The 14,752-nt window shown below is 28.4% G+C and overlaps 1 protein-coding gene across 2 annotated transcripts in view; it reads left to right on the forward strand.

Moving 5' to 3' along the window:
• The first annotated feature begins 620 nt into the window (after window positions 1–620).
• LOC100164156 (beclin 1-associated autophagy-related key regulator) overlaps window positions 621–14,752 on the forward strand; it is a 15,279-nt gene continuing 1,147 nt past the window's right edge. The window contains exons 1-7 of one of the 2 annotated variants that reach the window (XM_008183738.3): window positions 621–1,213; window positions 3,702–3,807; window positions 3,917–3,998; window positions 4,450–4,690; window positions 13,895–14,085; window positions 14,171–14,336; window positions 14,396–14,572. In XM_008183738.3, the coding sequence (XP_008181960.1) occupies window positions 969–1,213; window positions 3,702–3,807; window positions 3,917–3,998; window positions 4,450–4,690; window positions 13,895–14,085; window positions 14,171–14,336; window positions 14,396–14,572 (1,208 nt within the window). In that variant the 5' untranslated portion in view covers window positions 621–968. The remainder of the gene's footprint in view (window positions 1,214–3,701; window positions 3,808–3,916; window positions 3,999–4,449; window positions 4,691–13,894; window positions 14,086–14,170; window positions 14,337–14,395; window positions 14,573–14,752) is intronic. The other variant, XM_001945753.5, reaches the window with a different exon arrangement.

Below are 14,752 nucleotides of genomic sequence, written 5' to 3' on the forward strand. Positions count from 1 at the left end.
ATCAGTTATCACGATTGCTAAAATTAAATGTTTTATTTATTTAGATAAATTTTAAACAAATATTCAAACTTACGTAAGTACCTAACCTATTCTCAGAGATAAATAAGGTGTGTACGGTGTACCTACCTATAATACTGTATGTCTGTATAATAGCATTTAATATTTTTTATGTCCAAGGCTTTATTTTTAACTCGAAGAAACAAATCGAATAGGAGGTACCTACTATAATATAATACTATAATTATTATAGGTACCACACTACCACAGTAACATAATATTATTATTATTGAAAATAACTGTTGGCTATTGGCTATTGCAGTAGGTATTGCTGATGATTACAAAATATCTGTTTACGAAATTGAAATCTAACAGTTTCAACAGGCTAGAAGTTGTGATTTTGTAAGTATAGTTAGCTCTTATTTCGTGTTACGTGTATATTGTTAGCCTACATCGTCGGGCACCATCGTTCATTCGAACGGAAACACTCATGTTTTGCACAATTAATCGACTTATCGACATGACATTATTTTGTTTTTGTTTTTTTCGCACAGTGCGGCGGCGGCCGATCTGCTCCGAGTCGACGGCCTCGTTTGTTCAGCGGCGCACGACGACGGGGAGGACAACGTCAGCTGATCGCTATCAAAAAAGGACGCAATCGTGCGTGTATTGGTGTGCGTGCGTGCGCACAATAATACTAGAAAAGTCAAAGGTTCGTCAGTACTCGGCAGTCAGTATTCAGTACGCGTTGTTGTTGTCTTTATTGCTGTCGTCCTTGTCTCTGTGATCGTATTTTAGCCGTAAGTTGTATTGTAGACGTCGTCGTAGTTGTTTTAGTGGCGTTTCGCGTCGACGTCGGTGGGTAGCTGGTCTCGCGTATGGCCGCCCCACTTGTCTCGCCCGATGTCGACAACAACTACTGTTGACGTCGTTCTATTGCGTCGTCGTCGTCGCCGCCGCCGCGACCGCCGATGGACAGACCATCCGCGATTGTCCCGGTTGGACATGACACGACTCCAGCTGCAGCCCCAGCCCCAGTCCCGGGAGGGTCGAGCAAGGGATTCGGCGTCCCGGGATGCCGAAAAACCAGTCAGAAGTGGTGTTATGGCACCGAACAGTGTCCGATGTGCCATAGATTTCGCAAGTTGTTCCACTGCAAGACCTGTGTTTTGAATGGTGACTTTGGACACTCATCGGCGGCCTTCGATAAGGGCAGGTCAGTTCAGTCCTGCTCACGGTTTCAACCTCAGCGGCACGTTTTCCACTGACGTTTTCATATTTTTTGTTTTTAAATAATATCTTTGAATCTTGGATAATGTATAGGCTATGTAGTGTATTTATCCAATTGATTTTGCTACAGTCAGCAGCTAAGTGGCCCTAAGATTATTACTGGCCAAAAAAATATTTCAGCCCATTTCAATTTATCTGTACTAGCACTAATAACTATAGCTAATTTAAATGTTTTAACAGGTGTTTTAATGAGATAAGTTTTAAAATAATGACGTATTTGATCCTCACAAATTTCTTCCACAGTATTAACTGTAATAATATTTTAACCAGAAAACTTAATGTATTCACACAACTCACTTTACTCTACTACCCAAGTAATAAATAAATAAATGTTATTGATTTGAAAAAATATATATTTATACGTATTTATAATAGGTAGGTATATAATATCAACATAATAATAAATATACATCTATATTATTATAAGTATTAGGTAGGTATTACCTATATAATATTATTTTCTACAAACAACATTTTAGTCACTAGGGTATTTTTGGAAATTCTTACCTTGAAAAATGTATAATTCAATAGTTTATACATTTCATCAACCATAAGAATGTTTTAATAAATTGTTGAAATAAATAACTAACAAGTAAACTTTTTATAAAAAATTCATTCAATTTAATTAAAAATGTATTGGACCAATCATTTTTAAGGGACCATTAGTTTATTAGTATTGATTAGTTAAATGTTAATTGATTTTTTATACAACCCAGAATTAGTATTAAATATTAAAATGTTTATACCCTATAAAATGTTTATAACCTATATGTTCATATAAAAATATAAAAGTTTAAAATTCTGAATAAATTAACATTATGAAACTATGGTTTTGGTACCTATATGTACCTTCTGTGTATTAAACAAGGGCATGGGGTTTATTTTTTAGTTGACACTTGTTTTTGCGATTTAGTTTACTTATTAATTAGACTATGTTTTTTTAATCACTTATCAAAAACTATTTTTTAATAAAATAATTACACTTCTATTATATACTTTTCCAAGTAGGTCGTCACTTTATAGTTTCAACCAAACACAAAATAATAATCCCACTTCAACTCCATAAAAATTCCAAACTTTGAAACTTATTTATAAGAATTTCACAAAAAAAAACAGATAAATATTAAGGGAATTCAGAGGGGAATTCAATACCGTGATTTTCTGTTTTAGTCTAACACATTCGTGACATAGTATTTTAGACGTGTTTTTGCCAAACATACCAATTGATCTAATGAAGCAATAAGAATTCTAAAAACAGATTTGAATTTGTCGTCAAGTCTACTTGAAATCGACTTTCCCACATTTTTGATTTTTTGATATTCCAAAGATTGAAGTACAACAATTTTTAAATACTCTTTTTTAATATGACATTTTTAGGAATTTGGGGGATAATATCAAAAATGTGGGGAAATCAATTTCAAGAAAACTTGACGACAAATTCAAATCTGTTTTCATAATTTTTATTGCTTCATTAGATCAATTGGTATGTTTGGCAAAAAACATGTCTAAAATACTATGTCACGTGTGTGTGTTAGACAAAAACAGAAAATCACGGTATTGAATCTCCTTAACTTAAACATATTTTATTTTATGGCCAGATTTTAGTAATACTTTAACAGAACCTCGCATAACTTGTCTCATTGTGTCCCAGATAGACTAATTATGTTCAATTGAACCTAAACTATTAAATACTCAATCAATGTTTAATAACAATATACAACACTAAACTACAGAATTATATAAATATAATGGAATATTTTTCATTAAGAATTAATAAATTATTCTTGTCTTAAAATAGCGTAGAATTTTTAACAAAATAAACCATTTTGAGACAAAAATAAAAAAACACTGATATTATGCCATATCAATCAGTTATCATAAAATTACTAATAAAAATCATCTAACTTACCTCTATATAATATTCTAAAGATGTTTTAAATATATTATTATTAATAATTATTGATGAATAACACTGTCTCATCTTTCCTTGTATACTAATCTTGCCCCATGTTCCCCTACTAATATATTATTACGACGGTATATTAAAAACCTAAATCTCATATCTATTTCCTACATTGATAAATAGTATTTTATGTTTCACTAATTCATTACATCAAAGTCAATATTGTGAATGTGTCTACTGAAGTTTCCACAAATAAATCCTGTAACCTTTTGCTAGGTATATTATTGTATTTAAGATTATAATATATGTGCATATTTCAGTAAGTACCTTTTCTTAGGTACCTAATCATTATATTCATAATTTTAGTATTTAGTATTTATCTAAATAAATAGTAATTAAATTATTGAACATAATTTTTAAACATTTTATAAATATAAATTATTATTAATTATATAAGTAGCTTTAAATATTAAAAGTGGTAACCTTTATTTTACCAAAACTTTTTTTTTAGGTTTTTCAAAAAACAAATGAAATTTCAAAGTATTGTCTATAATTCTAATTTGTTCAAAAACGATTGTGCTAAAATGTTTTCAAAAAGACAATGTACTACTTTGAAGGTATAAATACTTATTTACATATTTTACTACATTAAAAAAAAAAAAAAAAACGGTTCAAACGTGAATTAATTCTTCTAGTGTTCTACTTATATTTATTTTTATGTTTTAGAAAACAGAAACTTCAATATTACAAGAAAAAATTAGATTATTGAAACTTGCTTTATCGGACAAAAACAAAATCTTAACAGATAGTAAGAAATGTGACACTTACTTAAAATAATCATCATGAAGTCACAATCGTTAATAACTAAGTTTTTTTTAAAAAAAATACTTGTATTTAAATATAGTAGATATTGTAATATTATTTAAAATACCTACCTATCATATTTATTCATTTTTTTTTCATTCAAAATTACATAATATAATATTGTTAAATTTATCTTAAAAACTATTTAGTGATTCACATATTATAATTTAATTTCTGTGTGTATTACTGTAATGCATGTCAATGTAAAACCTATTCTATTTACTTTTAATTAAATTTAAAATATAAATTTCACCTTGAAATAATTACGTTAATACTATAAATTAAAGCCTGCATAATAATATGAAATTAATATTGAAATACCAACTTTATATAACATTTTTCATATCATTTTTCTCACTAATTAATGAAATGTATGTTAACTGTTCTGTTTCTAGAAAAAAATCAACTAAAAAAAATAAAATTAGAAATAGATAATCAAAAATCAAGAGTTGATCGATATAGAAGTCGTGTCGTGCGATTAGAAGATTTTACCAAAGGTCAATCATCAGCTTTAAATGATAAAAAAAATGAACTATTTGCAGTTAGACCCAGTTTAAAGAATATTATTCAAACACGCATTAATCAGCTTGTTACTCACATATTCTCGTTGAACGAAGTACATCCAACTATTTTACAGTGAGTACATATAATATTTCATAATACTTTAAATTTCACTTATAAAATATTTAATTATAAGCTATCAATTATATTTCTTATTCTTAACATTAATACTGGTGATGCAAAATTAATATTATAAATATTATTGCTTATTGGCCATAATGTTACCATTAATACCAGTGGCACCAGGTACACATTTGGTACATTTGAACCTGCTAAAATATTGGGTAGGTGGGGTGTTAATAATAATTTATCCAGTAAAATACAAAATATTACTATAGGTACTTTTGTATTAGTAAATAGTAGGTTATTATTAATTTATATTGATTTTAACATTGTATTATAGCATAATAAATAATTGTACCTATATTATATTAAATAGTGGCGTGTATTGATCATTATTCAAATGGGCTATCTTGTCATATGCGCTCTACAAGTAACATTGCGACTGCAGTATGCTTTCTACTGTGTTTTGCCAATCTACAATTATATTTAGATTTTAACAGAAAAAAACAAGAAACAAAAAACAACTGAAAAACGATAACAAAAAATCCCAAAAACCGAAAAAATTTCACTTATCTTTACTTTTTAATTTTTAACTTTAAAAACATTTTAACTTGAAATCAGAAATTTTGAATTTTCTAATTTTTATATAAATTATAATTTTGATTTAAAATTTAAAAATTATGAATAATTAATTTTAATTTTTAACTTTTAAGTGCATTTCTATATTGTGCATTACTATTATAACTTAAAAGTTAAAAGTTATAAGTTATAAGAATATAATATAAAAAAAAATATATATTACCAAAAACAATATAAAAAAATAATGTTTTTAAAAACGTTAAACAAAAACGATATTTTCGCAGGTAGACCGCAATCTGGGGTAGAGCGCATACGACAAGATAGCCTTCAAATGTACCTAATATTATACATTGATAGTTAAATATTACAAATTAGTTTTTACAATTTGCAAATATTTTATTAAAATATTATAAGATAAAAATCATTTAAGGAGGACCAACTAAATGTAGTCCCTCGATGGCCTAAACTTTGTCCAATAAAATGTAACTCGAAAAAATTTTTATTTATATATAATAAAAATCAAAAAATAAATATAATTAAATTACCATGTTACTTGTGTGTTAAACATATTAAAATTGCAAGTATTTTTATTAAGGTTAAATCAATAAGTCAGACTTTTTATGTCAAAATAATAAAATTCAAAGGATACCATCAATCAAAGTTACTTGAAACGATTTTGACATACTTCTTGGTATTATAAGCTTAAAAACAATCACATTGGGCTAAAAAAATTATATTTAGTACTGCATGCGTCTAATAAATTAAATAAAACCTTCCATATAGTTTTTTGACCAAAACTGACTTAAAAAAAAAATAAAAAATACTTGTTACAAGTCATCTCAATTTTTGAGTGACTTTTTAATGGAGGTGAGTTAAATTATATCAATTATATGTTTAAGAGTATGTCAGCGCACTATTTGTTTTCTTTCACTTGTCCACAAGCAACATAGACAAAACGCATTAAAGCAGAATCATTTTTTCTATGTTTTTAAGTAATCTTAAAGTAAAATCCCCCATAACAACAAAAATAGAGAATAATATTTTTGAGGTAATGACATCAATTTTATATTTTATTGTTATTTGACTTTGTATTCGACTTTCAAGAACAAAACAAAAACAAAAAATTGTTGTAAATTTAAATTATGCTTAAATTGTTTTGAGGCAATATTAAGACAAATCAATTTGTCATTCTCTCAAAAATATCATTCTCTATCTTTTTTGTAATGGGTGATTTTACTCTAAGATTACTTAAAAACATAAAAAAAATGATTCTGCGTAAATGCGTTTTGTCACATAGACAATGCTGCGTGTGAGCCAGAGAGAGAAAATAAATAGTGTGCTGACATCCTCTTGAACAAAAACCAAAAAGTGTTCGGTTGTAAGACATTTTACCCTACTAATGAAAATATTAGTTTTCATTTCTTTCCCAAAGAAAATAAATCAAAAGCACTATGGATTAACCCATTCAAGGAAGAATTAGTAGACAGGCATTGTGTATGGGCAATGAACTTAAAGATGGAAAAAGAGTCTCTGAAAAAGACACAACTACGTGTGTTTTCACTCTATTTCACTGAAAACGACTTTATGTCTTCAGGGATAAACACAAAACGAAAACGACTAATTTTCCAACGTTCCAATATTCCAAGTAAAAATTTACCAACGTCCACAGCTCCACTTCCATTTCAAAAAAAGAAGATACTCTCCTAAGAAAGGAGATTTACCCAAAAGTCTTCAAATAAAAACAACTCTTGTGAGTTTTCTACTTCTGTTGAAATACCAGAAAAACATTTTGAATCAACATGTTCACAAGACATGTCTAATATTGATGAAGATGATTCTGATGAAACAATAGGAGAACTATATGAAAAAATTAATGTTTCAACTCAAGTAACAAGTGGTGATTTAATGGTTCCATTTATTTCTTTAATTAACCCGCCTAAACATTTAAATACTATGACCTTATTATATTTATTAAATAAAATTGAGGAACTGTATCGTTTAGAGTTTTCAGATAAACGTTTTCATTATATAAGTTACAAAGAAAGAATTTTCATGGTATTTATGAAATTTAAACAAGATTCATTTTTTATAGTCAATATTGTTCAAAAATGTTTCACCTGAGTCTTGCAGATCAATTTATGTATCAATTATACCTTCACTGGTTATGATTTTAAACAGTGTCATATTATATTGGCCATCAAAACAAGAAATTTCTTCAAACATTCCATATTGCTTTGAAAAATTCAACAAAACTAGAGTAGTTATAGACTGTACAGAGATTTCATTGCAAAAACCCAAATGCTTGATATACCAAATTAAAACACACAGCAACTATAAATCTACATTCACTTTAAAATTCTTAATTGGTATATCACGCGGTAGTTTAATAACATATAATAGCAAACCATATGGAGGGGCATCTGATAAAACAATATTTGAGCAAAGTGGATTGATAGGAATGATGAAAAGATTTGATGGGATAATGGTTGATAAGGGATTTTTAATTGATGGTGATTGATTGGTGTTTAGAAAAACAAATTGATTTAATTCGACCTCCTTTCCTAAGAAATAAAATACAGTTTTCTAAAGCTGAGGCACTTTTAAATAAAGACATAGATAGTGTTCGTGTACATATTGCAAAAATTAACCAGCGCATAAAATCATTTTTCAATCTAAATTTTCATGATCTCATAATTATTTAGCATATGATATTATGATCATTATTTGTGGGATGTGTAACTTAAGCTCCCCAATTTTTGCAAGTGATAAATTTAATTTTTTCTTTAGAAAAAAGTTAATTTATTATAAATTAAACACAGAATAGAACAAGTTTACAATAATATAATAAGATGAATCTATCTACCATCTCTAAGCAAGCTTGTGATGATGGTAGAGAGTTATAAAATCTATTAATTAATATAATAATTGATCGAATATAAATTAAAATATAATAAAAAAAAAATGTTTATGTTAGAGTTTCTGTACATAGCAAACTATAATATAAATATATAATATACGTAAAACACTAATAAAGTGTCTAACCAGTTAACAATCAATTTTTGAGATTTGACTTTTTAAGATTCCTGGAGTTAGCGTACATACTTATTTTAATGTTAATTGGCAGTGAGTTGAAATACGTAGGACTAAGATAATTAACAAATTTATGTCCGAATGATTTTTTAGTATAAGGTATCTTAGCATCATATGCTCCATTTTCTCTTTTATCATACATGTTAACTATTGTTAACTACGTCTATCGTACCCATAGATTATAATTTTTAATAACCAAAAATATAGCTATTTTTTTGTACAGTTTTTCTAGCGGTAAAACATTGAATAGTTTAAAATTTTCTATTGTTGATCCTTCTAGGCTTATCTTACTAAGACAGATCCTAATTATTATTCTTTTTTGTATTATTAGTGGCTGTAGACCGTAGTGCGTTTTTAGCTGTACCTCCCCAGACCAACAGGCCGTATTGTATTATTGCTTGATATAAAGCAAGATAAATTATTCGTTAAGTATGAACTGGTAAAAAATCTCTTAATTTATAAAACTTGAATGACACAGTTCGTAGTCGTGACACAATGTTACTTACGTGTAGATTCCATCTCAAGTTCTTATTGATTATTAATCCTAGATATCTAGTACACGACACTCTGAAAATACTTTGACAAATTAACTTACCACAAATTTCATTCCCACAGTTATGTATTTTTAAATGATCAAAGTTATTTTCATCCGTAAGAATAGAGAAATTAATAAAGTTTGTTTTATTATAATTAATTGCAAGTTTTCTTTGATTCAAGTAACCTAATATTTTTTCGAAACTAAGTGTAGCTTTGGTTCGCATGTCATCCCAAGTATCACCAGAAAAAAGTAAACAAGTATCATCTGTATTCGTTACAACTTGCCCATTGGTATAAAGATCACATATACTATTAATATATAATATAAACAGAGTAGGACCCAAAACACTCTCTTGAGGTACTTCACAAGTAATTAACATTTCATCCCCTAAAATGCCATTGATTTTTACTTTTTGTTTTCTTTTGTCTAGATAACTTTTGAACCATTTGAAATTTGTTTTTTGTATACCAAAATTAAGAGGTAAATTGATAATTTCAGCATAATCCACCGTGTCAAAAGCTTTAGCTAGGTCCAGAAAAATTCCTGTTGCTTTTTTACTGTTATCGAATGCACTATATATAAATGATAATAATATGTATAACGCATTTTCAGTACCTAATTTTAGTTTGAAATTAATGTACCTATTAGATATTAGAAGTAAAATAATAATATGATATAATGTAACATAAATAATCAGTTGTTCAATATATTAATATATTTACATTTTTATTTCACAAATTGTATGTAATAATTTTTTAATATATAAAATTTTTAACACTTGTAATAATTTTTTACAATATTGATCATCAAATTTAACATTTATAACTACATAACTATGTTCTATACTGTTATAAATTATAAAGTCACAACTATTTAAATTTAATAGAACTAAACCTAGTTGGACTTGTGCATATTGTTGTGTAATTTAAATGACTCATCAGCATTTTTAGAAATATAGTTGATTTACTCAATACAATTTGGGAAGTCAGCTGTACAACTAGGATATGGACATTTTACTTCAACTAATTTAATTGGTTCATTTACATTATTCAAAATTATACCATTAGGTGAATAACTTAACCATGGATAGTTGTAACAAGTAAAAAAAACCACAAGAAACAGTTTTTTGTTTAGTATCACTTGCATATAACTCTATCGCTATACTTTCATATTTTATTCCGTGTCTTACACACTTATTGGAAAAAGACTTGGGCCAAAAATATTTGTCAACTTTAATACCTCACTGTACATCAGTTTTAATAGAAGTTGTGTAGTATGTAAATAAAGAATAACATCGACTACCGGTGATTTGTGCCAATAAGATTTGTTGACCAAAGATTTGGTTCTAATATTAATAGGGCTATCATTAAGTTTAATTTCACTTTCGTAAACTGTTTGACAACAGTCACCAAGATTTAAAACACTGTACAGATCAAGTGATAATAAATGGTTCTTCTAACACTACATAATTTTTATTTAAATATATTTCTCTAAGATTTCGTCCAACACAGTGTAAAGCAATTTCAGAATTTGGTGCTGCAGATATAAGAGCTGATCTGAAATTACACAAATAAATATGTATTAGATAATGTTCGTACAATCCTAATAAGAATAGTTACCTTAATTCTGACGGAGATAAAGTTAGTGGAACTTTTTAAGTAGACTTCACACAGCAAAAATGTTCTATAGAGACCGGTTTAAACTGTTCTAGAGATGGCTCTTTTAATTTTGACCACTGACATTGCACATCAGTAGATGACAGAGTATCAATACCATTTAAGTTGTATTTATAAGTAAAATAATTCTAATTAGGTAATAATGTTTATAATTATTAATACATTACATATTATAGTACAATCAAAATGAAAAACTAAATAGTATACCTAACAACTTAATTCTAGACATAGGTAATAGTGTAATACAGTCATGTTACACTCTAGAGTACATAATATTATGAAACCTATTTAAGAATAGCAGCACAACAACAACATGTTTACAGCTTTCTGAAGCACCAGCAGCACAAGAGCAAGCAAACGATTCAATTTTAATATTTGAAAAATCTACAGTCAATTTTCCAGATATTTTATGAGGCTTATTTCAAAAATGTGAACTTTTATATAACCTGAGCTTTTATTGAAAATCCATTCTTCTGTAATTAATAAAAGCATAAGCAGCAGTGATTAAGCAATGATAAAACTATTTTAATTTACATTGTTAAATAAGCTAGATTGTAATTTAGCTACAAAAACTAAATTTACCTCCTGACTTTTACCACAAAGAATAATAAATTTGTTTCGCTCGCAAAACTTCTTCACCTTCAATAGCATTTCTTGAGTTTGTGGTACATTTCACGAATTCAAATATTGATTTTAATGATATATACATTTTTAAATATTATAATTCAAAGTTATATCTCAACAAAAAACAGAAGTAAGAACGAAATGAGAATAATTATAATAATATTCAAAAATCAGTATTGCATTTTACATAATAATCAGTGTGTTATCAGAATATGAGTCCCACATCGGTCTAGGGGCGAAACCGCCAGCCATAGTGACAACAGTGCTCCGGGTATTATTTTGTCTTCCCAATAGAAAGCATAAAACCAGAGCCATGTCAATCATTTCCGCCATAGAAAAATATAGAGGCGGTGTGACTTATTCACACGATGTAGAGAAGATAAGGTGACTCCCGTATCTTTCAATGGTATAATATTGACGTGAAAAATCACGGAAGTTTAGTAGTTCAGAATTTAACACCAGAGTACGCCACCCGTCGCTGGAAGGCCGACTTTTATACGAGTCGTAATGGAGATTTACATTTAAATTTTTTTTAAGTTAATTAATTGTTGTTCAAATGTCAATAATCTGCATGCTGACATAATATATTTTATGTTATATTGTATAGATTATTAAAATAAACCAATGTTTTGGAATCATATACCAATTATTATGTAAAAATTGTAATAATATTATGGTATATTATACCACATTTATTGATTTAAATATCATGTATATTTATTGTATAATAATATGTTAATGTATTAACTGACACATATATGTACAAAAATGGAATTAATAATATCTACATACAAATATACATTAGGTATAAGATACGAGTTTAAACTGTTAATAAAAGCTCAAATATACTACTTACTATACCTACTGACCCAAGTACACCCAAATACCTAAATAAAAAAATCGTAATATTATATTTATATGGATACCTATATAATATTAAATAATAAAAAAAATAATAAGCATGATGTAGAGAAGATATAATATGTACAATAGAGGATAGAATATAATATTATCAGTTAAAATAATAATATAAAAATGATTATAATACTTATAAATTATTAATATAATAATTATTTATTTTAGCTCGAAGATGCCATTTTTGCTCTCAATTATTGCAAAAACTGAAATACATAAAAATGTATTATTTTTAATATTAGATGAGCAATAGTTGATCCCAAGTTAAACCGCGGAATTCGGCCGGTAAAATAAGTGGGTTAAGCGTAATCGAAGTGTAATCCACTGTAGTAATACGGGCCATATTATTAAGTGTGTAACATAAAGTTGTTAAAATATAATACTTATATAATAAAACTATTTTAAATTTTACCCAATTGAATAGAATAATGACTTAAAAATAATTCTTATTTGGTAAATATTTTTTATTTTGAAGTAATAGTATCAAAAACGACAAAAATGTATACAATTTTTAATATTTTACATTTAAAACAATGTATTCACAATATAAAAACCAGCCTTCGGGCGAATGGTGGCGCTACCTGGACGAGACATTTGTACTACCAAACTGCCGAGAAAATTTGGGACCGGAATATGTACAAGTGGTGTCAGCTTAATATCTTCTCTACATCGTGCCTATTCAAAATGTATTACCAGGCTGATGCCAAACTAGCAGTTATTGACAGAAGGTCCATTAATTATGCTATATAACCGCTAGATGGCAGTGTTCAAATATCAAAAACATGATAACAAGGTTCTTATTACTCCGGAGAACTAGGGTATCACCACGATTAAAGATATACAGGTTGGGAATCAGTCCATGTTTACAATTATTGCATATCTTGAAGCCCAAATCTTCTGAACAAATCAGCCGTTCCAACTAATCACTAGCGATACTATCGGAATTATTTTATACTATTATCTTTGATGTTACCCCGCGAATTTTATTTATTTCATTATTTGTAACAAATTTTTATCACCCACAATTAATAATATATGCACCCTATGCACATACACAACAAAAGTGATGCGCGTCAATGTTGATTTCTAACAGCTGATCAACTATGTGAGAATAACTACTAGCGCTCCAATACATAATATTGTATATCTATATTGATATATTTTGTAGTACCAAGAGAAATCACTAAAATGCAAAAGCGCTAACTGTTATTTTTTGCTATGACAAGATCGTTAATTTTAAGTGCACCAAAAAATAAGTTTCGTCGAGTAACCTGTATATCTTTAATTGTGATATCTCCAGATCAACCATGACAACCCTACATAAAAAAAATGTATGGTACAATTATTAATTTTTCAAAGGGCCACACTGCAAAACCTCGTCCATTTCCGCTTCAACATTACAATAGAACGCCGCCTCTAAATTACTCCATGAATTCAGCGCCCGGGGGCAATTTGCGCCCCTTCCTTACAATTCAGTGGCGTAATTAGGAATTTAGTTTGGGGGGGGGGGGGGGATATACGTTTTTAACAAACATTAATGGTCATTACCAATACTTTGATCAAAATGTTAGCAGTAATAAAAAAGTTTTGGGGGGATCTGTACCCCTAATCAACCCCTAATTACGCCCCTACTACAATTTGGGCCACAGGTTGCATATTAAGCGCAAATAAAGATGCCCCCTTAATTAACAAAACTACGGTGCCCTACTATATTTTATTTTAAAATGTTTGATAATGTTTTATACAATACTTCAACTATGTGTGCTCAATTAATTAGTTATACTTTTTGTTTAGTGATAGGAATGAAGGACTGGATGTTAGCAATAATTTAAGTCATGCATTAGCGGAAGCTTCAAAACTGACATATGTATGTGGCCAATGGGTAGATACTTGTGAAGAATGGTCGAGACAAACAGAACTTGGGTACCGCATCGTAGCACCTACTCTACCAGCAAATGGAGACTACTCTGCATATAATGAATGGGGTTTATATTTAAAATAAATGTATCTAATATATTTAAGCAATAGTACAGTTTAATAACGCTTTTTTCATTTTTATTTTTTTTCCAGTTTCAGATAAGAATAGGGATTATGCATTTCATCAAACTTTTATTGAACCAAATCCTGCGTGTACAATAAGCGCTGCTCTTACGTATACCTCGCAATTAGTAAAACAAATTTCCTTTTTTATAGACGTTTTTTTACCTAGGCGTCCAAATTTTAGGTACTGTAATCGGTAAACAAACTATATACCTTAGAATTAAGGTATATTACTTAATATTTATATATTTGTAGTGAATTTTGTGGCAATGAGCTGAATGAAACAAAATTTGCAAAATATGTTACCCACTTGAATGCCAACATTCTTTACTTGTGCTTTTCACAAAATGTCGACCCTAAATTACTACATCCTGATCATACGTTAAAAAATTTGCTGCAACTTTTGGATACATCTGTTAGTGATCTAGGAAGGTAAAATACATTTTTTTAATATCCATCAATGTTTTAACTTTAAGTTGTCAAACAACTTAAAAAAATTAATTTGTTTAATACTATTTATATATTTATTATTTACTCAAAAATAATTTTGATTTAAGGGGGCGTGATAGCCGCATGTGTTGTCTCCGTCTTACATAGTGCGTAACACAGCAA

The sequence above is a fragment of the Acyrthosiphon pisum genome, chromosome X, assembly GCF_005508785.2.
Source record: "Acyrthosiphon pisum isolate AL4f chromosome X, pea_aphid_22Mar2018_4r6ur, whole genome shotgun sequence".
NCBI classification, from domain to species: Eukaryota; Metazoa; Arthropoda; class Insecta; order Hemiptera; family Aphididae; genus Acyrthosiphon; species Acyrthosiphon pisum.